Source organism: Neovison vison, chromosome 13 (genome assembly GCF_020171115.1).
Source record: "Neovison vison isolate M4711 chromosome 13, ASM_NN_V1, whole genome shotgun sequence".
NCBI classification, from domain to species: Eukaryota; Metazoa; Chordata; class Mammalia; order Carnivora; family Mustelidae; genus Neogale; species Neogale vison.
In genome coordinates this window covers 1,237,420-1,261,245 of record NC_058103.1, presented here as the reverse complement: position 1 = coordinate 1,261,245, position 23,826 = coordinate 1,237,420, and the positions used below count along the sequence as shown (strand labels likewise).

The 23,826-nt window shown below is 67.7% G+C and overlaps 2 protein-coding genes across 4 annotated transcripts; both read left to right on the top strand.

Moving 5' to 3' along the window:
* The first annotated feature begins 540 nt into the window (after positions 1 to 540).
* Positions 541 to 11,130, top strand: TEDC1 (tubulin epsilon and delta complex 1). 2 transcript variants are annotated; one of them, XM_044230274.1, is made up of 8 exons: positions 541 to 698; positions 786 to 864; positions 1,260 to 1,462; positions 1,943 to 2,098; positions 3,556 to 3,654; positions 5,861 to 5,947; positions 6,315 to 6,482; positions 7,401 to 11,130. In XM_044230274.1, exons 1-8 carry the CDS (start codon positions 558 to 560, stop codon positions 7,722 to 7,724), a joined length of 1,257 nt encoding a protein of 418 aa, XP_044086209.1. In that variant the 5' UTR covers positions 541 to 557; the 3' UTR covers positions 7,725 to 11,130. The 2 variants fall into 2 exon arrangements, with proteins under 2 accessions (XP_044086209.1, XP_044086210.1); XM_044230275.1 differs by lacking the exon at positions 3,556 to 3,654.
* A 7,477-nt stretch (positions 11,131 to 18,607) lies between these two features.
* Positions 18,608 to 22,261, top strand: TMEM121 (transmembrane protein 121). 2 transcript variants are annotated; one of them, XM_044230193.1, is made up of 2 exons: positions 18,608 to 18,653; positions 20,857 to 22,261. In XM_044230193.1, the coding sequence occupies exon 2, from the start codon at positions 21,012 to 21,014 to the stop codon at positions 21,972 to 21,974; it is 963 nt and encodes a 320-aa protein (XP_044086128.1). In that variant the 5' UTR covers positions 18,608 to 18,653; positions 20,857 to 21,011; the 3' UTR covers positions 21,975 to 22,261. The 2 variants fall into 2 exon arrangements, with proteins under 2 accessions (XP_044086128.1, XP_044086127.1); XM_044230192.1 differs by lacking the exon at positions 18,608 to 18,653 and adding an exon at positions 18,905 to 18,944.
* The last annotated feature ends 1,565 nt before the right edge of the window (positions 22,262 to 23,826 follow it).

The following is a 23,826-nucleotide window of genomic DNA, read 5'->3' as shown; positions in this document are numbered from 1 at the left end:
CGCGCGGGCCGCCGGCTCTAGCCGGGGCGCGGGGCTCTGCAGGCGGGGGCGCTGCCGTTCGGGGCGGACGCGCGCCGCCTCCCTGTCCGTGCGCGCTGTCGGACTCCGGGGCCGGGGCCGCGGCCGCCGGGGACCCGCCAGACCGCGGTGCGGGGCCGGGCTTGGGAGCGGAGGCGCCGTCCGCACCCCGAGGGAGCCCCTGGCGCGCCCGCCGGGCCGGGCTTCGCGGAGGCCGAAGGGCCCCGGAGCGCGCGGCCGCGGACGCACGCGCGGTCGCTCCGCGGCCTCTGGCGCGAGGCTGGGCGGGGCGCTGAGGGGCGGGGCCTGAGCGAGGCGGGTCCGCGCGATTGGGCCCCAGGCCGGGCCCCGCGGAGCCCTCGACGTCAATTGGCCCGTGCCGCCCTGGAACGGCCTCCGCACTGGACAGGACAGACATCACTCAAAGGCCCCGGTGCCGTTCATTGGGCCGGCGCTGGAGGCGTGTCCCCGCCCGCTCGGGGACCCGGCGACTGCCCAGCGCGGCGGCCGCGGCACGCTACCCGAGGGAAGCCGGCTGCATGGGGCGGCGGCGGCGCCGGGGGGGCCGGGGGCACGCGGTCGGGGCCCTGCCCGAGGCCATCGCCGCGCTGAGTCAGACGCTGCCCGCCGGGCCCAGCCCCGAGATCTTCCGCCGCGCCAAGTTCGACCGTCCGGAGGCGGTGAGGCCCAGGGGTCGGGGAGCGGGGGCCCGGGCGGACGCAGGGAGGCGGCCGGCCCCGCTGAACGCCGCTCTTTGGTTCCCCCAGGCCCCGGCGCTCTGGCGGCTGCTCTTCCGCGTGCTCTCGCCGCCGGCGGCTGCCGGCACCCGGGCCTCCCCTGCCCTCGGTAAGCCCCGCCTTCCCATAAGGCCCGCCCACTCACCGCGGGTCCACCTGCTCGCGGAAGCCCCGCCCCAGTTAGTCCCGCCCCCACAGTAAGCCACGCCCCGAGGGCCGGCTCTATCCACTCACAAACCCTGTGCCTGGGCCCGCCTCCTGTAAAGCCCCCTCCCGGTTAGCCCCGCCTCCCGGGTAAGAACCCGCCCCTACGGGCCCTGGCCCCGCCCCCTCCACCTGCTCGGACAAAGCCCCGCCCGCCTCATGAGCCCGCCCCCATTAGCCCTGATCCCCTCACCCTGTGCTGTGAGTATGGATCGTTCCCTCCAAACATGGCCTCTTCTTGGGGGTCGTGCCGGGTCTTCCCGTGGGCGGCCCCCTGAGCAGGCGGTCCTCCATCCCTAGGGGCCCAGGTCCGCCTGGTGAAGTCGGCGCTGTGCTCCCAGGGCTACCCCAGGCGGGTGCTGGCCCGGCTCCCCGAGGACGGCTCCCAGGGCAGCCGTGAGCTTCTGCTGGCGCTGGCCTGGCTGCTGGCCCGCGGGCCCCTGCTGGAACACCTGCTGGCCCAGACTCGCGTGTGGCTGGGTGATGAGATACCCCTGTGGCAGGTGCGTATGCCTGGAGGGGGCATCGGACTGGGGGCTGGCAGTCCCTGGTGTGCGGGCCTGGGAGGGTCCGCATTTCCCCTCCCTGCTCCCGCCTGCTTCACCTGGCCTCCCGGGCAGGGCAGCGCGTGTGCTCATACGGTGTGACTCCCAAGTCTCCTTTTTTTTTTTTTTAAGATTTTTAAAATTATTTATTTGACAGACAGAGATCACAAGGGGAGAGGCAGGCAGAGAGAGAGGGGGAAGCAGGCTCCCCGCTGGGCAGAGAGCCCGATGCGGGGCTCCATCCCAGGACCCTGGAATCATGACCTGAGCCGAAGGCAGAGGCTTTAACCCGCTGAGCCACCCAGGCGCCCCCCCAAGTCTCCTCTTGGCAGCCCTGGCGGCCCTTGGCTCTCCCTCCAGGAGCCTCTTTTTTCCTGTCTCCCTTGGGGTCTCCACAGGGAATATGGGAGCAGGGTGTGACCCTTGTGCCCTTTTCAGTATGAAGCCCTGGCCAGTCCTGGCCCACCTGCACCCTGCCAAGAAGCAGATGGCCCTGTGGACATACGCCACTTGCAGTGGCTGATGGGAACGCTGAGGTTCCGGTGGCGAGACCTGATCACCAGTCAGCAGGAGTTGTGTGCCCTTCTGGGCAAGGTATTGTCCCCTGAGGACTGTCTACCCAGGGGCACTTACTGTCTGTGCTACAGGCTGTTGGCTGCCTCTCTCTGCCCGAGGCCTGTCCATCCAGTCTGGAGCCTGGCCTTGGGCTGCTTGGGGCCCAGGCCTGGCTGGGAGCTGACCCGTTGGGCACTGCCCTGCAGTGGCCCAGAACCTGAGCCCAGGGCTTCAGATGGTCCAGGAGGGGTCCTGGGGCAGGTGGAGTTGAGCATCCCTTAGGCAGTGAGTCGTGGATCGGGGAGCCTGTGGGGTTGGCTTTCCTGGTTCCAGAGGTCATCAGAGCCCTGAGGCTCTGTCTCTGAGAAGAAATGGGTTCTGGGCCCTGGGGGAGCCGCTCCTGCCTGGGCCTGTTTCTGGAACCAAGGTACCGCTTCCTTCTCCCACATCCTGGGTGTAGGCTGGTGGGCAGTACGCAGCTTCTTTAGGGTTCCTTTTTTTATTTTTTAATTTTTTAATTTTTATTTTATTTTATTTTTTTTAAAGATTTTTATTTATTTATTTGACAGAGAGAGATCACAAGTAGGCAGAGAGTCAGGCAGAGAGAGAGAGAGAGAGAGGAAAGCAGGCTCTCCACTCAGCAGAGAGCCCGATGCGGGACTCGATCCCAGGACCCCGGGTTCATGACCCGAGCCGAAGGCAGCGGCTTAACCCTCTGAGCCACCCAGGCGCCCTTCTTTAGGGTTCCTGAGGGCAGGTAAGGCACAGCTTTGGGGGCACAGGTCCCTCTTACAGGTGTAGTACAAAGTCCAGGTTGAGAGGTGGCTGGGCAGGGAGGCTCAGACTCACACCAGCATAGGGCTCCTCCATGCTGGGCCCCCCACTCTGTACCTCTGCACCCTGGACCTGTGCACCTCTGCACCCCTGCAGAAGACCTTTTGCTCCTTCAGTTCTTCTTGGAACCTGTGTCTCTCTTTCTTGGCTCAAGCTTCACTTGCTTGTCCTGGCTGGGACATGGCTACCCGTTAACCTCCGTGATGCCTTCTGGTCTCACCTTGCCGGGAAGCCTTCCCTGCCCCCCAGACCCAACCAGTCACTCTGTGTCCCCACCGCTGGCTCCACCGGACCACCTAGCCTGTCCAGAGGCTGTTTCTTCCACCACATGGACCTGGCAGTTGATGAGCTTAGGGAGAAGCAGGGGTGCCCCATCCCATCCCCACCAGACTCCTGGGAACTGTGTGGGATGGGGAAGCTGTAGGCAGGACCACCCAGTGCCCCTCCCCCTTCAGGGACCTCCTGGAGGGCCTTGGCCGGCGCCCCAGCAGTGCTGACTACTGTCCTAAGCCTGACCACTCACAAACCCCCGGGCCTGCCCTGGAGCACCTTGGCGAGGGGTGGCCCATTTCCTTGCCTATAAGGGAGGCTCCAAAAACCTCCCTCGGCGCTTGGAGAAGCGCCCCTTCCTGCTCACCTGGGGTTCGCACTCCCTGTTTCAGATCCACTCCTACACTCGGGGCTGCCACAGTGACCGCGGCCTTGGCCACCTGTCTGTTGCTGAGACCGAGCTGCTCAGGGACCCAGAGGGTGGCCGGCAGGTGAGGGCTGGTGCGCGTCGGTACCATAGGAGTGCAAAGCAGTGAGGTGGTGAGGGTTGCGGTGGGGAGGGACCTGAGGAGGAGGACCCAGCTGCCCAGCTTTGAGCCTGGGTGATTGCCCAGCTTGCCATCTGGCTGGTGTGGGGGGCAGGAATGTCCTCAAGGCCTTCCCCAGCTCCCTAGAGCGTCCAGTGGTGCAGGAATCTAGACCAGCTGCTGTGTGCACATGTGGCTGGGCATGGTTAGGGCCCCAGGGGCACCAGGTATCTAGGCTGGGCTGGCAGCTGGGTTGGGGGAGGGCGCTCTGGAATTATGGAAGACTGCTCAAGGGTTCAGGCTCATGGGGTAGGTGCCTGGAGTGCGTGCAGGGGTCATCTGGCAATTGAGATGGTGGGAGGAGGGGTGGTCTAGCATGCCCCACACTTTGCTGAGTTTCTTTTCAGGAGACTGCATTTTGTCTTTGTTGTCTCCTTCCCTTGGGCTACATGTCCAGGGTGTCCTGGGACAGGCCCAGGGCTGGCTGTCGCTTGAGGGCTGGGCTCGGGCACTTGGCACTGTCCAGCCTGGGGGACACTTGGCCAGGCAGGAGGGCAGACGCTCAGGGCTGGAGTGGCCCCTCTTTCCAGGTCCCGCAGATCCTTGCTCTGGAGTCATGTGCTCCCTTTTGTGGGGTTGGGGTAGCCACCTGGGTTGTCTGCCAGGCCTGCGTCCCCGGCCAATCCCTGGCTGGCCCTGCTCAGGCGGGCTGCACTGGTCCCTGAGGGTGCAGAGGCAGTGTCTCGGCGACCCGAGGAGCCCTTGGCTATGTCCCCTTCTATGGGTGACTCAGCGAGGCCCAGGCTTCCTGCCCTTGGGCCCTCGCCCCCAGGCTGGAGCAGAGCAGAAGCTGCCCCAGCCCAGCCAGGTGTTGCCTGGGGCTCCGGCCTCTGTGGTGTGGGGGGGCTGTGGGGCTCCCCCTTGCCTCTGAGGCTGGGCTGTGTTGGTGCCGCAGGACGGCAGACGGCTCGAGGTGGATGGGGGTCACGGGTGGCTTCCTTCCGAGGTTTCTGGAGGGGGAGCTGGCAGAAGCCTGGGCCAGTGTACCCAGAGGGCCTGCACTCTTGGGACGGGTCCCAGAAGCTTCCCGAGTGATCTACGGTTGCTGCGCGAGGCCAGGCGTGCTGTGGACTAGCTGGCAGTGAGCGGGCGTGCTTCCTGGCTGCGGCTGCGGCCTTCTTACGTCCTGGTGCCCGGCCACGGGGCAGCAGGACGGAGCAGGGGGTGGGGGTTGTCTCAGGAGGGCTCTAGCAGTGCGCCTGAAAGTTGCAGGGCAGAGGGGACTTGTTGCTTCTTCCTGTTGGGCTGCCCCCCTTTCCTGAAGCTGGGGAGGAGGGAGCACGTGGGGGCCGGAACTGTGCACACGCTCGCGTGTGGCCTGCCCTGCCCCGTGTCGCCGCGCTCCCGTAGACCCACGGGTGGTTCTCTCTGTCGGTGAGCCTCCGAGCCACGCGTGCCTGTTGTGCAGGGTGTGGTGGTTGGGCAGAGCTCTTAGCTGGCCCCTGTCTTGGCCCCAGAACACGCTGCTGGGTTCCCAGGAAGCATCTCTGTCTTCTGGAAGGAGCAGTGCCTGTGGCCAGGGCTGGCTGCTGCGTTCACAGAGGAGTCATAGCAGGAAGGACTGGTGGGGGTGGCGGGTGGGGGGGTGGGGGCACGGGGCGGGGGCTGGGGGAGGCCTGCACTGGACCTCCGCAGGGCTGAGTGGGCCTCTGCTGGTGGGACTGGCCGGAGCTGGACCACATGGCCATCCCGGGACCCCCGTGTCTGGGTGGGGTCTGCACGTTGGGGGCTGAGCCTGGTGGGTTGGGGGGTTCCCCCAGGAAGGGTTCCCTTCCCCAGAGCCTGGCAGTCTCCCCATCCTGGGCCTTCCTCCTCTGCCCGTGTCTCGGGTGCAGCCCCCAGTTAGTGAGGGGCGTGGGGCGGAGGTCCTGAGCCGAAGGTCCTTGTTGTCAGCGCCTGGCCCCGTGGGGGCCCTCCTTTGGGGCCAGTGTGGGGCCCCCAGGTTTGGTCGGCCTGGTGGTCCCTGGCAGTGGGGCTGCCCTGCGGCGCGGGTGGCTGATGGGAGTGACCGGCTTGGGGGCGCTAGAGACTGGTGGGCATGATGGTGTGGCCGGTACTGGGGGTCCCAGTGAGGTTCCGAGCTGGCCACGGTTTGTGGTTTGCTTTGCAGCTGCTTCAGAGGCTGGAGAGCGAGAACACCCGTCTGGAGGCTGCCCTGCAGTGGCGGCGTCGGGAGCTGGTCTTCTGGCAGTGGATGGTGCGCCCGGCTCCCCTCCCTTCCCGGAGCCTTGACCACAGCAGCCCGGGGTGGGGCGGTCAGCTGTGTTCTTCCCAGAGGGGGAGACGGGAGGTCACATACACGCCAGCCTCGCAGCTGGCGCTAGGACCCGGCTTGCCCTGAGTCGGGGCCTTCCGAGATGTCTGTCTGTCTCCCACAAGTCTGGCCTTCATGCCTCCCCGGCCTCGCGGCCTGCGGGCATGATGGGTGGCTGTCCGGGGTGGGGGTGCGGGGAGGCCGCTGCCCCCAGGCCTCTGCCCCTTCTGTCCCCACTGGCTGTGGGCTGGGGCTGTGCTAACGAGGCTTGGGTTCGCTGGCTGCCTCTTACTTGGGTCTCTCTCTGCAGGATACGGTCCTGGGCAGCTGCCCCCTGCAAACCTCACCGGCCACGTTTCTGCCCAGGGACCCCGCGTCGGGACCTGGCGAGTTGGAGCTGGTGGCCCGGGAGCTACGGGGCCTGCATGGGGAGTTGCAGGGGGCTGTGGAGCCCCGACGGGCGGCCTGGGAGGCCAAGGTGGGGGCCTGGGGCGGACACGGGGCACGGTGACACAGCCCTCGTGGAACTCCGGCGGTTGAAGGCTGGGAGGCAGGGCAGACTGCAGCAGCCCTGGAGGGTGGTGGCCGGAGGAGTCCCGCTGTCCCAGCCCCCAGCCGCGGCCCCGTCCGCGCGCGGCCGTGCTCTCCACGAGCGGGACCAGCCACGGTCCCTTCGTGGTTCCTGAAGCGTCTCGGTGGAACGCGTGGGCACGGTTTCCCCCCAAAGCCTGTAGGGCCGTGTGAAGAGCAGCCCGCAGCCCTTTGCCCTCTGCTGTGGTGGCCGCAGGAGCGTGGCCCGTGCTGACCGGCGTCTCACAAGCTGTCTGCCGCCGCACGAGGCTTTGGACCAGAGCCCCCTGAGGGCCGCACTCTGGGGACACAGCCTCTTCTCAGTCCCCACCCCACAGAGCCTCTGGATGGGCCCGCCTGGAGGGTCAGAAGTGGCCTCCACAGGCCGTGTCCCCTTGGGCCGGCCCGCCGCACGGTCCCCATCCTGGGAGCGCTGGGCCCGGGGAGGCCGATTCAGCAGAGGACTGGGTGTGGGGGGCTGACACTGACCCTGCCGGTGGGTTGGGCCGGGGGGGTAGGTGGGTGGGGGGTCTGTGCTCGGCTCTGGTGATCTGTGGAGTGAGTCGCGCCTGCAGCTGCCGGCCCTGTCCCCGGGGCCCCTCCACGGGCTCAGGGCTCAGGTGCTCCGTGAGGGAGACATAAGGGCTGGAGGGGCCGGCACGGTGGTCGGCCCCCTTCCCAGGAGGAGTCGGATCTGGGCTGTCAGCCCTTCTCAGGGCGCTGCTGGGGGTTGGTGCTGGGGCCGAGGGGGCTCAAAGCCTGTGACCTGGGCGGGTGTGGCTGCCCCCGCCTCAGGACCTCCCCCTTGCCCCCTCCCCCTCTGCAGGCTGGAGGCTGGGGGCCGGAGTGGAGCGCTGCGCAGCAGGCCACACAGGAGGCTGTGGGACGGGACCTGGCAGCTCTGCAGCGGGCCTGGGAGCAAGGTGGGGCCCCGGCGCAGCCCCACAGGCCCTGCAGGCTGGTGAAGAGGGACGCCAGAGCCGTCGAGGGCCCAGGCCTGCGGGCTGCCGAGCTGACTGGGGCGCTGAGGATCCGGGAAAGCCGTCTGGAGACTGCGCTGGGCCAGCTGCAGACACGGTGTCGGCAGGAGCTGGCCAGACTGGCGGGAGCGGAGCCCGGCCTCATCTGGATCCTGCCGCCTGGTCGCTGAGGGCACGGGGGCGTGTCCTGCTGGAGGGGCCCGGCCCTGACGCCCTGAGGAGCCGGTTTCTGGGTGGCCCCAGGGATGCTGCAGACACGACCCCCTGGGCTGCTTGCCCTGAGCTCTGGCCCATCCCTGCTTTGGGACATAGTGGAGGCAGACAGGACAGGTGTCTGTGGGCGTTCAGGATCAAGAGAGTATGCAGAAATAAGCTGTAGAGGCCTCCCTGCAGGGGTGAGGCCCTGTCCTGGTCCCCCCTCAGCCAGCCCTCCAGGTTCCTGTTGGGGAGGGTCAGGTCTGTGCTCAGGCCCAGGAAACGGGACCCTGGGTAGTGAGGCCCAAAGGAGGGCTAGTCCTGGGCTGCCCTGGAGCTGGAGGGTCAGGCACGGCCTGAAGCACGGACTGGGCCTCAGGGTCCTGGAGGAGCGGACAGCCCTGGACGTCCCATCCACACTGCGTCCCACCTTGTGCCCGGGCCTGGTGTGTGTGCGTGTGTGTTGGGCAGGGATGCTGGCCGGGAGCCTGGGGGTGGGGGATGCTGTTCCTTTCCTGGGGGCGGTGCTGGGGGTGAGGGGGAGGCCACTGTGGACAGAGGGGGCTTTGTTCGTGGGACTGTTCGGGGAGCTGGGCTCGGCCCTGACAAAGAGCCATCTGTCTGGGTGATGTGCCCCCAGCTCGCCGGAACAGGCCCCCTCCATCCCAGGGGCTCAGCCTTTCGGCGCCCCTCACCCAGCAGGCACAGACGACCTCGTCCTGCCTCTCTCAGCCGGGACAGCTGAACCCCAGCCCGCTGCTAGGCAGGTGCGGTGCCTCCTGCTGCTGCTGCCGGGTCGGGCCCGAGGACGCTCTCACAGTCCGGGTCCCCACGGGACGTTCGCTCGTTGGCTTTGCCTGCTTGGCCGGGCTGTGCTGGACCACCACGCTGGTCTCGGCCCCCCCGACCCGGCCCTCATCCCTCGGGGGGACACCCGGTGCTCCCTCTGCACTGGTCAGACCAGGCAGACTGGTCAGGAGGGCATCCCTGACCCTCTCCTCACGGGCCTGGCCCCTGCAGTCTCTGGGCCGGGGTCCTTCCCTCCCACCACAGCCCCCCTGCCAGCCCCTTGTCAGAGTTCCAGCTGTGGTCCAGGGCTCACGGGGCCTCGACCGTCTGCCCGCCGTCCTCTGAGTGTGTGGAGTCCCTTTTGGACTCCCTGCAGCCGACCCCTCTGTCTGCTCTCAGCCGTCCTGACTGCCGGTGGGACCCTCCTCATCTGGGAAGCAAGCCCACTCAAAGCTCCCTGCCTTCTGGGGACTGCCCTTGAGCCGGGACCCCCGTGGGCCCCCGGGAGCTCGACGTGTAGAAGCCAGAGGCACGCTCAGTTCTACGGGGCTGCCCGTGGTCAGACTGATCTGTGGATCCAATACAAGCCCGCTCAAAACCCCGGTCCTGTCTGTGCGACTTGGCTGTGGATGCGGGGGCACGTGGGTGGGTCTGGGCCGCAGAGGCCCAGCCTGGGCAGGGGAAGCGAGCGGGAGTGCTCTGCAGGCTCAGTGGCTGGCCGGAGGTGTCTGGAGAACTAGCGCGGCCCGTCCCGTCCTCTGGGGCCGCAGTCTGACACTCCCTGCCTCCCTGCAGGGACAGGACAGGTCCACAGGCCTGAGGCAGCCTCTGGAGCAGACGCAGGCGCAGACCTGCGGAGCTCACTACGCCAGGCGGCCTGGCCGGGCTTGTGGGGGGCAGCGGCGGACAGTGGGGTCCAGTGGGGGGCTGTGGGGTCCATGAAGGGGGCTGCAAGGCAGTGGGGGGAGTGAGGGCCCACGGGGGGGCAGTGGGACGGCTCTGGGCAGGCAGGTGTCTGTGAGCCCAGGCTCCCTAGGGAGACGGGACATTCCGTGCAGCTGTAGGGGTGAAGACCCTGCACTCCGTGACCCCCACCGACCTGCTGCTCCGAGGGCCCCAGAGAGACAAGGAGGGCCGCGCCGCAGTAGAACCCTCCGTGACGTCGTGACCTGTGAGGACGTGTGGAGGAGACAGAGGCAGGAGCCCTGGAGAAGAGGGATCGGGGTCATAATGTGTCCGGGCCCGCAGGGTAGACAGAGGCCGGGCGGAGGGCAGGGGGTAGGGGCTTGACCCAACACGGGGAGCAGCCCCCGTCCCGCGGGCCCGCACCGTCGCGCCCTCTCCGTCCCTGGGCAGACACCTGCTTGCGCTTGCCCTTTGCCGCCTTCACCAGATGGGGCGTCCGGTGGCTGCTCGGTTCCGACGGCGTCTGGGGACGCGCTGCCTCTCCACGGCACGTGCTCGCCCATTTCCTGCTCTTGGGTTTTTCCTTTACGCCCGCGTCTTCCGACATCAGAGCCCCCCGCGGGTGTTGTCTGGTTTGCTACGCCGTGCGCCGCTTCCCAACGCCACCTCGGCCCGGAAGCGCCCTCTCCTCCCCGATGGGGCGCGTCCTCCAAGTCCAGTGCCGTCTGTCCCCCGGCAGGAGACGTGATGCCTGTCACTGCGGGTGTAGACCGCCTCCGCGGGGCCACGTCTCGTTCTGGCCACGTGGCTAACGCGTCCTCCCCCGGCGGCAGGAGGCAGGAAGGCCGCTCTCCCTCGGCCAGGACGTGCACCCCAGTCTCCTCCATGAACCGCTCACTGGGTGCTTTCCGTGAAGCTTTGTGACTTGGGAACTTTGCTTCTGCTCTTCATTTCCTAAGAGCTTTATGTACATCAGATTCCCAAGGCTTCGTCTTCACTGGTGGGGACCGCCGCACGCCGTTCTTCACGCTTCCGCAGGGAGACCCGCCACGTTCACGGCAGCGCTCCTTCCCACGAGGGGCCGTCCCCGCATTCCTGTAAAAAGCCCTGTTTTAACTTAAAAAAAACAAAACCGACCAACCCACACTTACTGTCCTAGAAAGAGACCGTGTTGCGTGGGGAGGGCAGAGGGAGAAGCCGGCTCCCCGCTGGGCAGGGGCCCGACGTGGGGCTCGGTCCCGGGACCCCGGGGTCACCACCCGAGCCGAGGGCAGACGCTCAGCCCTCTCGGGCCCCGGGGGCCCCAGCTGTGCGCTCGGTGTAACCATGTTGGATTAGGGTTCTTCTCTGCATTTTCTGTTTATCTTCCGGAACGTTGGTCTCCTCCCTTTCTTGTTTTCAGGTCCACCGCTCGGTAGATGGGGTTTTCTGCTGGGCTTCACACATCACACACCGTCTGTTCCCGTGGAAGGTGTCCTGAACTAAAGCTGTTCTCATGTTTATTCACAGACGGCTTTCAAAAAAAGATGTGATTTTCAAGCAGCGTCCGCGTGCAGTGCGGGGCCGGAGCGCGGGGCCCCCAGACGCGTGCGGCTCCAGGACCCGGCCGCTCCCACCGCGGCGGACGGCTTCTTCACGCTCACCTGTACTTCTACCGTTTTCAACAAAATAAAAGCTTCAGCATGTTCTCGTGTCCTTTATTCTCCCAAATTCCCAAAGTCGCGTCGCACAAGCTTTCAGCCCCCGGCTCTTAGGAGCGTCTTTAGGACCAGCACAGCCTTTACCGAGACCACAGCTACGTCACGGTGCGCATCTCCGGACGAGTCGCTTAGACGTGTCTCTGCTTTGAATCCGAACACACGTTCCAGGATTCCAGCTGGGACAGACTTTCGGAGCCCTTTGTGCCCGAGAACACGTCTGTGACGCTCCCCGTGTGAAGGGAAACTCGCTTGCACATAAAATTCCAGGTTCATAGTTATTTTCCTTTATTATTATCATTTAAACAAATATTTTATGTTCACGTAATCTGTGCCCCCTACACAGGGCTCAAACGCATGACCCCGAGATCAAGATCTCTGTGTCCCCCCACCAGGGCCAGCCAGGCTCCCAGTCATTTTCCTTTAATACTTAAAAATGTTTTACCCACGGGCGCCCGGGGAGCTCGGTCAGTGAAGTGTCTGCCTTCGGCTGGGGTCGTGGTCTCAGGGTCCTGGGATCGAGCCTCACGGCGGGCTCTCTGCTCGGCGGGGAGCTGCTTCCCCCTCCCTCTGCCTGCCGCTCCCCCTGCTCGGCTCAAATGAATAAACAGACGCTTTTAGAAAACGTGTTATTCATCGTCTTCTCTCGTTTTCTGTTAATTCCCCCTTGCAGCGCCCCACCGGGAACCACGGCCGATACGCGGACAGAAGGCAGCAAGTACTTGGTGCTGAGCGCAGTGGACGCCCCTGGAAGCCCCATGAGGGGCAGGGAGTCGACCACGGGCCATGGGCCACGGAGCTGGAGCGCTTTTCCGTGTGGCTGACACCCAAGCGTGCCCGTCGGTGCTGTACCGTAGCTCTGTCCTGTTCCTGAGCTTCCGGAGGTCCCATGTGGTGTGTCCTGGGCCGGGCTTCTCCCCCAGGGACGTGTGTGTGAGTGTCACGCACGTGACCGTTGCCCTCACCGCTGCACGGAACGTCCTCAGCTCCTCGGCCTCCTCTGTTCTGAGGCACGTGGGGCCGTTCGCCGTTTCCAGCGACTTCTGTGGCCGTCCGTGGCTCGTGTGCACACAGAGGGCAGCCCTCCCCCTGCAGCGGGTGCCTGGGTCCTGCAGCCGAGCCCCGTGCTGTATCCTGGGGTCTCACTGCGGCCCCACCGATGGCGCGACGCTGGCCATCTCGTGCCTGACCCTTTGGGAAGTGCCTGTGCGCGTTTCCCCAGTGCCCCTCCACCCCCGGGAAGTCTTTACTCTTTCCGCAGGGGCAGGCTCTCCGCGCTCCATCCCTCTGCCCGTCGGCAGTCGGCCTTCTCACTGGCCCGGTGGGTCTTGGGTCTGGGTAGTACGTGCTCCCCACACCCCGCCGACCCCGCTGCCCCGCTCTCCCCTGACCCTCCGTGAATGCCACGCGGGGTAATGACTCCAGCCTCGTGCCTGGTCTCCGCTGTCTGTCGTCCTGCTCTACCCCACGAAGGTTTCCTCGTGCTGGTTTTCTCTAAGCAGGGTCCATGCCGTGCAGCCCAGCGCGGGGCTTGAACTCACGACCTGAGATCACGAGTCGGACGTTTCACCGATGGTGCCTCCCAGGTGCCCCCTTGACCGAGGTTTGGAGCCTTCTCAGCCCTTCCCGTTTCCCGACTCATTTCGTAATGTTCGTAAGATCCCGGGAAGAACTGTCGGCTTCTGGTGGGCAGTACGGGGACGCAGCGGCGTCATCTTCCCGATCCTCCCGTGTCTGACCGTCCCCACCCGCTCCGTGGCTCTTGCGAACGTCTTCTGGACAGAGGCATCGCACGAGCGTGTGCACGCCTGCACGGGACACGTGTGCGGGGACACTCGTCTTTCCGACTCTGCTGGAAGCTGCAGGAAGCCACGGGCTTCTGCACACACACGGGCAGAGGCAGCCTCGCTCGGCTCGCGCTCGGACCGCGGACCTTGCCCTCGGGGCTCTGGACTTCCTCTGAGCACACGGGTGTCCCCTGCAAGAGTCCAGATGGTCTCGTCTCTGCGTCTGCAGCTCGGACTCCTCTGGAGAGAAGCGCTGCTCCCGGAGCTTCAGCACAACTGTCTCTGTCTCACAGACGATGCTTCCCGCTCTCGCAGACGCGTCCTGTCCCGTCAGAACGTCCCCGTCCGTCCTCGGCCTTTTACTACACCACAAACTGTGCTGAAGGGTCTTAACTGTGTCTTCTGTGTCTGTGATGGAACCTTATTTTTTCGTTTACTCTGTTAACGTGGATTACGTTGAAGAGATCATTGCAAATAAAAAGCCTGCAGAAGTGGGGCCCGCACCGTCCACGTGCCTGCACCCAGATCCCTTCGTCCTCGGTCTCCACGCGCACGTGGCCCGTGCCCCGTGGAACAGGTGCGGCGCCCGTGCGGTCCCGTGTTGGCTCCACCACGCACAGCAGCCGACACACGCCCGTTCCCTGGACGCCTCGAGTGCTCCCGAAGCCAAAGGCCTTTCTCCTACGTGGCCTCCGCTCCACCTTCAGAACAAGGGAGCCCCCGGGGCCCGGCGTCCCCGTCTCGTTGGCGGAGGCCACGCAGACGTCCCCACGTCCCTCGCACGGAACCGGGCCTGGCTCCTGCGTGCGTCTGGCGGCCACGGCTCCGGAGTCTTGCATCCGGAGCTTTCCTCCGTCCGTTCCCTGCGTTCACAACCGGTCTGGAGGATGCCCCCGCATCGCGTCCCCCCGACTGGTGGGCACGGGTATTACACGAGCAACGCTACGCCTTCTCGGCGCGCCACGCCAGGAAGCCCACGAGGCCCGACTGCCCGGCAGGCGCTGGCACGGATTTTCCCTGCTCGGCGGGAACAGCGTCTGCAGGTCCCTCTGCTGGGACACTCACAAGCGCCCGCTGGCCTGGCGGGTTCACGCGGGGCTAGGGCACAGCGTTCGGTCCTTCGGTGTTAGGCCAGCAGTAGTTTTGGGGTCTGGTTTGGTCGCCGGTTCTGGGCCCTTCTGTGCCCGGCCCGCTCGGAGCGCTTCGGACCGGCCCGTGTTGCGCTCGGTCGGAAGCGTTCTCGCTGGCGACTGCTGGGATCGTGTGCCTGCTGCTTCGGACGGGGGATGCGGCCGGTCCCGCCCGTCGGTTTTCCTGGATTGAGCCGGCCTTGCCTTCCTGGGCCACGGGCCACACGGTTGTGCCCCGCTTTGTTACGATCATTGATTCTATTTGCCAATATTTTGTTGAGGGTTTTGTCACGTTGGCCCTGGTGGCTGTAGACTCTTTTTTCCCTTTGGGTTGGGTTTTCCTGGTTCTTCATACGCAGAACCCTGTTGGATCGCATCTCGCACATTCAAGTATTATGTTAGGAGCACCTGGTCTTCTGAAAATCCCACTGAGAATGTTGATTTTTGAGAAGATTTTATTTCATTATTGGATGGAGAGAGTGCGCACACACAGGCAGGGGACGCATCAGGCAGGGGGAGAAGCAGGCTGCCCGCTGAGCACAGAGCCTGTTGCCAGACTCGATCCCAGGACCCTGGGGTCATGACCCGAGCTGAAGGCAGACACCCAGCCCGCTGAGCCACCCAGGTGCCCCCAGAATGTCCATACGGTTTCGGCACAAGGTCGACTCAGCCTCTTTTCAAAGCCTTTACAGTGGTCCTTGGATCCTCCTGTGTGAGGACGACCCAGTGGCCCGCATGGGACGGGGCCGTGGTCCGTCCTGTGGCTTTGCGAGCAGACTCAGCATGCACGGCTTGGGGCAAGCCCGGAAGACTCGTGAAGCCGACTTCACCGGGGTGCTTCCTGGGGTCTTCCTCTCTGCCTTCTCTCCAGGAATTTCTGGGTCCCTGGGACCCCATTCCCAGTGAGGCTTCAGTCCCCGCCCCCACACTCCTCACGACCGCGCTGGCATCTGGAGACAGAGAGTGGGACTTGGCTCTCTCCCCTTCCCTTCAGGCGAGAGTGTCCCTCCCTCGGGGGATCACTCTCCTCCCGCAGGACGGGAAGCTCTTCCCCAGGGAGGCCCGTGTCTGTGTGGCAGGCTGGGTGGGGTTGCCTGGGGGCAGGCGTGATGGACCCGACGCTCTGCCCGGAGCTGCCCCAATCTCCTCCGAGGGCTTCAGGACACCCCTTTTGTTCCTGCCATGGCCACACTGGAGGGCTTCCCTGGAGCATTCCCTGTGCAGGTCCCCACCCCTGTCCTGGCGTTCAGGCTGGACCGCGGCCAGGCCGCAGGACACGGGGAAGGTCCTGAGACTCGTCTGGGGTCTGCCTGCTCCGAGGCACCTTTCGGAGTCCCCACGGGCTCCACAAACCTCCGTCTTCTCCTGGCTGTGCTGGGTGGGAGAGGCGGGGCGGCCTGGGTCTGCCCCGTGGCGCCCAGAAAGGGAACCCAGGGTGTGAGGAGTCCCGCACCTGAGCCCTGGGCTGGGTTCGGCCGTTCCGGTGCCCTCGCCACGGGGCTGCTCCTGACCCGCAGTTGCGTGTCCGAGGCCGCTGGGAGCGGAGTGTGGCTGCCCGGCCGCTCGTCTCCTACCACCCAGGGCGGGCTCCTGAGCCGGCGGGGGCCCACCCACGCCCACCGCGCCGCGCTCCCGTGAGTGTGGGCGGACGCCTGTCCCCTCCTCCCTCATGCCCCTCTGCTCTTTACGCAAGAATCAGTGGGGCCCTCTTGGCCCTTCTGTGGGAACGTTCGGCTCCCGTGGGCTGTGACGATGGGTACGTCCCTGTTCAGATCTGCCCTTTGAGACGGTTTTCGCATTTCCGCGGCGGCTCCCTCCCTCGCAGTCCCTCGCGGACTGAACGCTTCGCCGGGGCTCCTTTTGCCTCGGCGGGCGTCCAGGGGCTCGGTCCTCCCCGTGCGACATGGCTGTCGGGGCACGCAGGCTCCCCGCCTGGCCTCCGGCTCCCCGCGCCGTCTCTGCCGCTGCTGGGACCGTCTCCCGTCTCGAGGCCTGGGCATCCCTTGTCCCTCCGGCTGCGGAGCGGAGCGTCCCCTCCCAGGTGCGGGGGTTGGTACGCGGACGGACGTCTCTGGCCCTCACGCCGCCCACACAGCCTTTTCTCTTCCAGGGCAGGGAACAGGCCACCCCATCGTTGGCCGCAGCCGAGAAGTCAGCTCCCAGGCGCCCTCCGTCCGACCGCGGGTCAGATTCTGGTTTTCTCCACAGACAAAGATCCTACGAGGTCTGCAGCTCGGTCCTCGGCCAGCGGTCGGCTTTGTTTCTGGGTTTCGAGGTGGATACAGACCGGCCTCTGCTACCTCCTCGGAGGGCCGCTGGGCCTTGGTCGGGGCCCTGGGCTTCCAAGCCACGCGGGGTAAGAGCTTCCCACCACCCTCTCCTCCTCCTCACCTCCGCGGCCCCCGCCCCTGCCCTCCAGGCGGCCCTGTCCCCGGGTGCCCCGGGCTCCCCTGGGCTCTCCACACTCGCTCTGAACGGCCTTGTCGTCGCCGTTGCTCAGTCCTGGCGTATCTGCTTCGCGCTGCTTCCCTGTCTTGCCTGTGGCACCCGTGGTTTCCAGGGCCCCGTCCGGACCCCGCCTGGCACCTCCAGGCTCTGTTGGCCCCAATCTCTTCCTGCTGGCTCGCTCCTGGGACCCAGTGCACCGCCTGTTGGGTTTGGGGCGCCCAGGGCCTGCCTGGAGATCCCTCCCTCCCTGAGCGGTTCCCCGTACGTCTGTTGGGCACCGGAGGGGAGGCCTTGGCTAGGCACCTGCAGCCACCGCAGGGCCCGACACCACAGCCCGCTAGGCCGAGCTGCTGTCACCCTGGCCTTCCAAGGGCTTGATGACCCGCACTCAGCTTGTACGGTACAGCCACTGGGAACGTGGAGTTCCCGTCTCCTAAGGGAATCCGGGCGCCACGAGGCCCCCACGCTCTCTCTGGACTGGGTTCAGCTTCCTCAGCACTTCTAGGTGGGCCAGGCATGGAGCCACGGCCAGTGGGGAGGGACTGTGGCTAGGGGGACCAAGCCCAGCCAGGCCACGAGGGGCTTTCATGAGGGACGTGGCTGGGGGGCCGGCAGGACTGGAGCTGGTGGGGAGGGCCTTACTGCCAGGCCTAGGAGCTGCGGAGGCACGGCAGTGAGGGCAGACAGACCCCCACGCTGGGAAAGCGTTTCTGCGTTGAACTGGGTCCCACAAAAGGGACGTTCAAGTCCTCAGCCCTGGCATGTCCAAAGGTGACCTTGTTTAGAAACGAGGGCTTTGCAGATGCTGTCAAGTGAAGATGAGCTCACTGGGGGGCCTTTCCCACAGGACCCGTGTCCTCACGATGCGGAAAAGGCCCCATGAGGTCAAGGCAGATGGGCGTGTTGCGCCCACAAGCTGAGGAAGGCTAAGCCCCGCCCAAGGTCCCACCCCCAAGGGCTCTGGGCCTGCCCTCAAGGGCCACACCTCCAGGTCCCATGGCCTCCACCTCCGCTCCCACCCCCACCCCTGCCCCTGGAGGAGATGCAAACACAGAGCCAGGGGCGAGCACCAGTGAGGTCAGCACACACACAGGCCAGCTATCATAGGCCTGGGTATTCCCTAACTGGAGGCAAGAACAGGGTGCTGGGGTGGTGGGGGCACCCAGGCAGCCTTGCAGGTCTGGGGCCAAAGATGGGGCTCTCTGAGCCTTGGGGGTGTGGGGGAGGGCAGAGGGAGAGAGCCTGCTGAGATGGCCTTAGCCGCGCCCAGAGTGGAGGCCGCAGGGAGGCGCTCTCCTCTGCCGCCCGCTCCTCCTCTGCCTCCTGAGCCTGCCAGGGTGGCTCTGCGGAGGACGAGGGGCAGCTGGTGTTGCCCACTGCCTGGGGGGGGGGACCTGTATGCCCCAAGCCTCCTCCCCGCATGCTGCACGGGTGGACCTTTCCGTGCAGACCCTTTGTCCCTCTAGGCCAGGGGCTTCTGGAGGCCTCCCTGGGGGAGATGAACCATGACAAGGTCTGTGGGGCCCCTCCCAGGGCACAGAGGCAGGGAAGTGTCCCAGTCAGCCGACCCGAGGGTTCAAACTTGTTACCGCACCTCAGCCGTGCTGCTCCTGGATGGCCACGCGGTCAGTTATCCTTGCCTTCCACTGAGATGTTCCTGTGGCCCCTAGTGTGGAGGGAAGGCACAGACCAGGAACCGCTCAAGTCCTCAGGGTCAGCGGGCCCGGGGGGAATCAGGCTTTACCCCTGTGCATCAGGGGGACCCTGGGCGACCCTGCACCTCCTCTGGCGGATGGGGGGATGGAGGCATGTGGGAGCAGCTCTGGGGAGAGCAGCAGCTGTACCCCCCCTCCACCCTGAGGGCTGACAGGCAGGGGTGTGGGTGTGGGGGCTCAGGCTGGACAGGCTGAGGTTGGGGGAAAGCGTGCCCAGGAAGGGCCGTCCACCACCCCGACGTCCACCCTCAGCAGGAGCCCAGAGAGGCTGAAGCAAATGCAGGACTCCGGCGTCTTTGGGGCCTGGCGCCCAGAGGCCCACCGCTCTTCTCTGTCCGCACAGGCCACTTGCAGAGGGCCGATGGTCAGCCCGGCCCCACGTCGGGACCAGCTCCGCGCCAGGGAACGGGGTCCCCAGGCTGTCTGTCCAAGGTGAGTGGGGTCACCCTGGTGGGCCGCCCGGGGACGCCTGCAGTGGGGTTTCGGAGCGTGACCGGGACTGAGGGCCCTAGGGGCCACCGGTCCTGGGCACCGCCGCGGCGCGGGGCTGTCGCCGTGGCAACGGGCGCGGCGGGGGGGCGGGGCGCCGGGACCCCCACCGCGCGGGGCGGGGCCTCGAGCGGGGGCGGGGCCTCTGGTGGGGGCCGCGCCGAGGAGCGAGGGGAGCGAGCAGAGCGGAGGGAGCGCGGCCTCGGCCCCGCGCGGAGGTTCCGCGGGCCGGCGGTGGGTAGTTGCGGGGCCGTCGGCGGGAGCGGGGCGGGCGGGGGCCCGGGCGCAGGGGCCGGGAAGCGCAGCGACGCCGCAGGGCTGGCCGGGGGCGCGGGGGGCGCGGGGGGCGCGGGGGGCGCGGGCGGGAGGGCGGAGACGCAGCCTGCCGGGAACGGCCTCGGTCTGGTCGGGGCTGGCGGCCCCTTCCTGCCGGTCCCCACCCGTGGGCACCGCGAAGGTGGCTCGGGGAGGGGGCGGGTCGGGGGCATGCGGGGGACCGCAGGGCCGGGCCAGGACAGCCACGGCAGGGAGGCCCCGGGGCCAGGTCCCCAGGGAGAGGCCGGGAAGGGTGCGCGGGAGGGGCAGGGAGGCCCTGGCTTCCTGGGGCAGGGGCGGGGGCTCCCCCTGCGAGCTCCCCTGGGGATGGGGTCTGTCCTGGGATCCTCAGCCCGGGTCTGCCCGGTGGCGAAGAGAGGGAACGGGAGCAGTTGGGGAGGGACGCGCGGTGCCGCGGCTCTCCGGCTGCTCGGCCCGGCAGGAAGGCTGCTGCGGCCAGGGGCGGCCCCAGCGGGAGGGGGCTTCCACCTGGTGGGAGAAAACGGGTGAGTGTGTGGGCGAGAGCGGTAGCTCCCGGGCCTGTGCAGGGCGCTCCTCGCCCCCTTCCCCTTCCCCCGCCCCCCTCCCCTGGAGGAGTCTGAACTCCCGGGGGGGGGGGTCCTCTGTGTGTGTGGCCGCAGGGTCTCCGGAGCGGGTCCTGGGTGGGGCAGCAGCCTTGCTGAGGTCGGCGTGGACGTGCCGCTTTGGAGGTCCTCCTTCCCCAGTCTTGGGGGCAGTGGTGGCACCAGGGGCAGGCAGAGCGCTCGCTTTACAGTCACTGGTGACATTAAATTTTACGTCCTTGTCTAGACAGGGCAGTACACAGAGCCCAGGACCCGGGGTGCGGCGGAAGGAGGTGGCAGGGTGAGGGGCTGGAAGTAAGTGCAGGGGCGTCTGTGGCGTCCGTCAGAGGGAGTGGGCGTGCGGGCCCAGGTGTGGGGCCCTGGGCTGCACCAGCACTGTCACGACAGCCTGTGCCTAGGCTCCGAGAGGTCGAGGGGGCTGCACCGTCCAGAGAAGGTCGGGGGGGGGGGGCGACCGCCGAGGGCGGGTTTCTTGAGAAGGCCCCAAAGGTGCAGGGGAGGGAGCGGCAGGGTCCTTCCCGGGAGCGGGGCCGTGCACCTGGCGGGAGATGCGGCCGGGACGCGAGCCTCGGGAGGCAAAGGGAGCCCCGGCGGGAGCGGGTCTGGGAATGATCCCCACGGCCCGGGGAGGGTGGACAGGTGTGTAGGGGGGACTGGGTGGGCCGAGGCAGGGAGAAGAGATGCCAGGCACGGGTAGGGAAGCTTGTGCGAGAGGACGATCCTCCGTCCTGGACCCGAAAACAGGCCGCGAGCGCGGCCGCCGCGCCCGGGATGGGGCCTGGGCCTGGGCCTCCGCGGGCCTCCGCGGGCCTCCGCGGGCCTCCGCGGGCCTCCGGCGCTCCCTGTGCGCGCAGAGCTGAGGCCGCGGGCCCGCTTCCCCGCCCAGCGAGGCGCCCGGGGTGGGGGTGGGGAGAGGACGCCGGAGGGCCGGCGGCGTGGGCCCAGCAGGGACGAGCCGGCGGGGCCGGGCGCGCGCGCGGCGGGGAGAAACCACTTCCGTCCCCTTCCTTCCTGGCGGCGGCGGGAAGCCGGTCTCGGGTCTCAGGTGGGGCCGCAGCGCCGCCTGGAGGCCCCGGCCCCGCTCCCGCTCCCGGTCCCCCGCGCGCTTCGGCGCGTGCGTGCCACGGAGGCCCCGGGCGCCCGGCGCGCCCGCAGCGCCCCGCGCAGGAAGCTCGTCGCGTGGCCGGGGAGGGGGGACGGGGGCTGCTCCCGCACTGCGCTCTCACGGTTCCCTCTGGTCTCCCCAGGTTCCGAGCTCGCCGGCCGGCAGCGGTGGCGCCCGCAGAGCGGCTGGACAGGCCCCGTCGCGCCATGCCCGCGGGCTGAGCGCCGCCGCCGCAGGGCCTCGTCCCGGCTCGCGTGGGGGCCAGGCGCGCCCAGGCCGGGGCCCCGGCGGCCGACCATGGTGCTGCCGCCCCCGGACCGGCGCCACGTGTGCCTGACCACGCTGGTGATCATGGGCAGCATGGCGGTCATGGACGCGTACCTGGTGGAGCAGAGCCAGGGCCCGCGCAAGATCGGGGTGTGCATCATCGTGCTGGTGGGCGACGTGTGCTTCCTGCTGGTGCTGCGCTACGTGGCCGTGTGGGTGGGCGCCGAGGTGCGCACGGCCAAGCGCGGCTACGCCATGATCCTCTGGTTCCTCTACATCTTCGTGCTGGAGATCAAGCTCTACTTCATCTTCCAGAACTACAAGGCGGCGCGGCGGGGCGCGGCCGACCCGGTGGCGCGCAAGGCGCTGACGCTGCTGCTGTCGGTGTGCGTGCCCGGCCTCTTCCTGCTGCTCGTGGCGCTCGACCGCATGGAGTACGTGCGCACCTTCCGCAAGCGCGAGGACCTGCGCGGCCGCCTCTTCTGGGTGGCGCTGGACCTGCTGGACCTGCTGGACATGCAGGCCAGCCTGTGGGAGCCGCCGCGCACCGGGCTGCCGCTGTGGGCCGAGGGCCTCACCTTCTTCTACTGCTACATGCTGCTGCTCGTGCTGCCCTGCGTGGCGCTCAGCGAGGTCAGCATGCAGGGCGAGCACATCGCGCCGCAGAAGATGATGCTCTACCCCGTGCTCAGCCTCGCCACCGTCAACGTGGTGGCCGTGCTGGCGCGGGCCGCCAACATGGCGCTCTTCCGCGACAGCCGCGTCTCGGCCATCTTCGTGGGCAAGAACGTGGTGGCGCTGGCCACCAAGGCCTGCACGTTCCTGGAGTACCGCCGCCAGGTGCGCGACTTCCCGCCGTCCGCGCCCGCGCTGGAGCTGCAGCCGCCGCCGCCGCCGCGCAACTCGGCGCCGCCGCCGCCGCCGCCGCCGCTGCACGGGCCGCCCGGCCGCCCCCACGGGCCCTCGCCCACGCGCGACGCCCTGGGCACGTGACGCGGCCCGCGCGGCCGGCCGGCGATGGGGTGGGGGCGCGCGCCCCACGGGGCCCGGGGGCCGCGGCCGCTTCTTCATCTCAGGAATCCCCCGGGCCGCGGGCTCGCAGCCCCGCTCCGCCAGCGCTGGGCCGCTGTGTGCGGGGCCTGGGGGCGGGGGAAGAGAGGACAGAGCGGGCGGAGGTCCGGTCCCTTGGGGTCCCGTGGGTGGGGGCCTCTGGCTCAGAGTTTGGGGCCAGGGAGGCCTCTGTCATTTTAAAGACTCGTGTTTACAGTTTTGTATCCAAAGCCGCGGCCCCGCGTGTTTCCTGAGTCCTGTTCCTGACAGCTGGACCCGGTGGGTGGGAGAAGGGCCTGGGAGGGGGCGGCGGCCAGGGGTCTGGGCCAGCTCCTGGGCGCCTGACCCCTGTTGCGCTGCCACTGGGACCCTCTTCCCCAGCGTCACCGTCCTCACCCGCAGAGGTGCCAGACCCGGCTCTGCCTCCCGGGTGTCTTCAGCACCCCCGGCCTGCCCAGCTGAGGCCCTGGTTCTCTCCTCAGCGCCGGGAGTGGGGGGTGGGGGGTTGGGGTGGGGGGCTTTGATCCCAGGGGGATAGCCTAGGCTGAGGCCAGGAGCATGGACACCGATGCCCACGGAGCCCACAGCAGCGCAGCCCAAGCAGCTCGGGGCCCTGGTGGGGCTGGGTGGACGCTTCGGGCTGTCCAGCCTGCCACCGAGAGCCTGGGACACCGTGTGCAGATGGCTTCTCTCCTGGCCTCTGCCCGGTGCCGTGGCCTGTGGTGTGGCCCTGGGCACCCACCTGGCCCAGGATGGTCTCGACAGCGTTTGGGCCGGGCCCTCTGCCTCAGGCCTTGGGAGGCCGTTGACGCGGCTGTTTGAGGGTGCCTTGTGAGAGTCCTGGCTGAGCACCGAGCATCCCCCTCGTGGCCGGGCCTGCGCTCGTGGGGTCACCTGCCCTGCTGGTGGACAAGGCACACCGTCCCTGCCGCCTGTGTGTAGAGCTGACCGCTCCCAGCAAGGCTCAGAGCTGTGGGTGTGGGGCAGGGCCCTGTCTGGGTCCCCTTCCTGCCAACCTCTGTGCGGGGCCGGGCCGGCTGGTCACCGGGCCCCCTCAGCAGGCTGGGGCGCCCCGCTCCCGTGTCTCTCGTCTCCCCCGGCTTGGGGTTGCCTGGGGTTGGGCTTTGGGAGGATGCGTCTGAGCCAGGGTCTGGGGCCCTCAGATGCTCAGGGCCTACTCACGGCCACAGCCCCGCTCTCCTCTCCCAGCACGGCCCTGGGGCCCCACCCTCTGGCCGTGACCTCGGCAGGGTCTCTCTGAGTCCCGCGAGCCGGGTGTGCAGCAGGGTGCTCTCTCCTGCGCCGGCAAGTGGAGGGTGGAAGGGCGGGGGCTGCAGGAGCAGAGGGGTTGCGGCGGGGGGGCTCCCTGGAAGGACATAGGCGAGGTGTGGAGTGCGTGAGGGGCGGCAAGGGGTCCAGCCGGCCAGTGGGGCAGGGCAGTGGGGCAGGGCCAGTGGGGCAGGGCCAGTGGGGCAGGGGGCGGGTGCTGTCTTGGGAGTGTGTTTCTGGGCGGGGGCAGTGGTGAGGTTCAGTGTTGCCCATCCTGCCCCCCCGGTCTCTGTGCGGGTGTCCTTGGTTAGCCCCGTGGTAACAGGGGGGCTTACGGGCCCCAGGTTCCTGCCCACCCCCCCCCCGGCCTGTTTGACTCTTGCCCTGGATGCCTGTTCTCAGAGGAACCCCTGCTCGTCCTCAGGCTGGGAGGTGGAGTTGGGGAACATTTCATAGGGTCTGCTTTGCCGCGAGGCCCCCGTGTCCTGCATCAGAAGTGGGAGCTGGCCAGAGTGCCATCTAAACG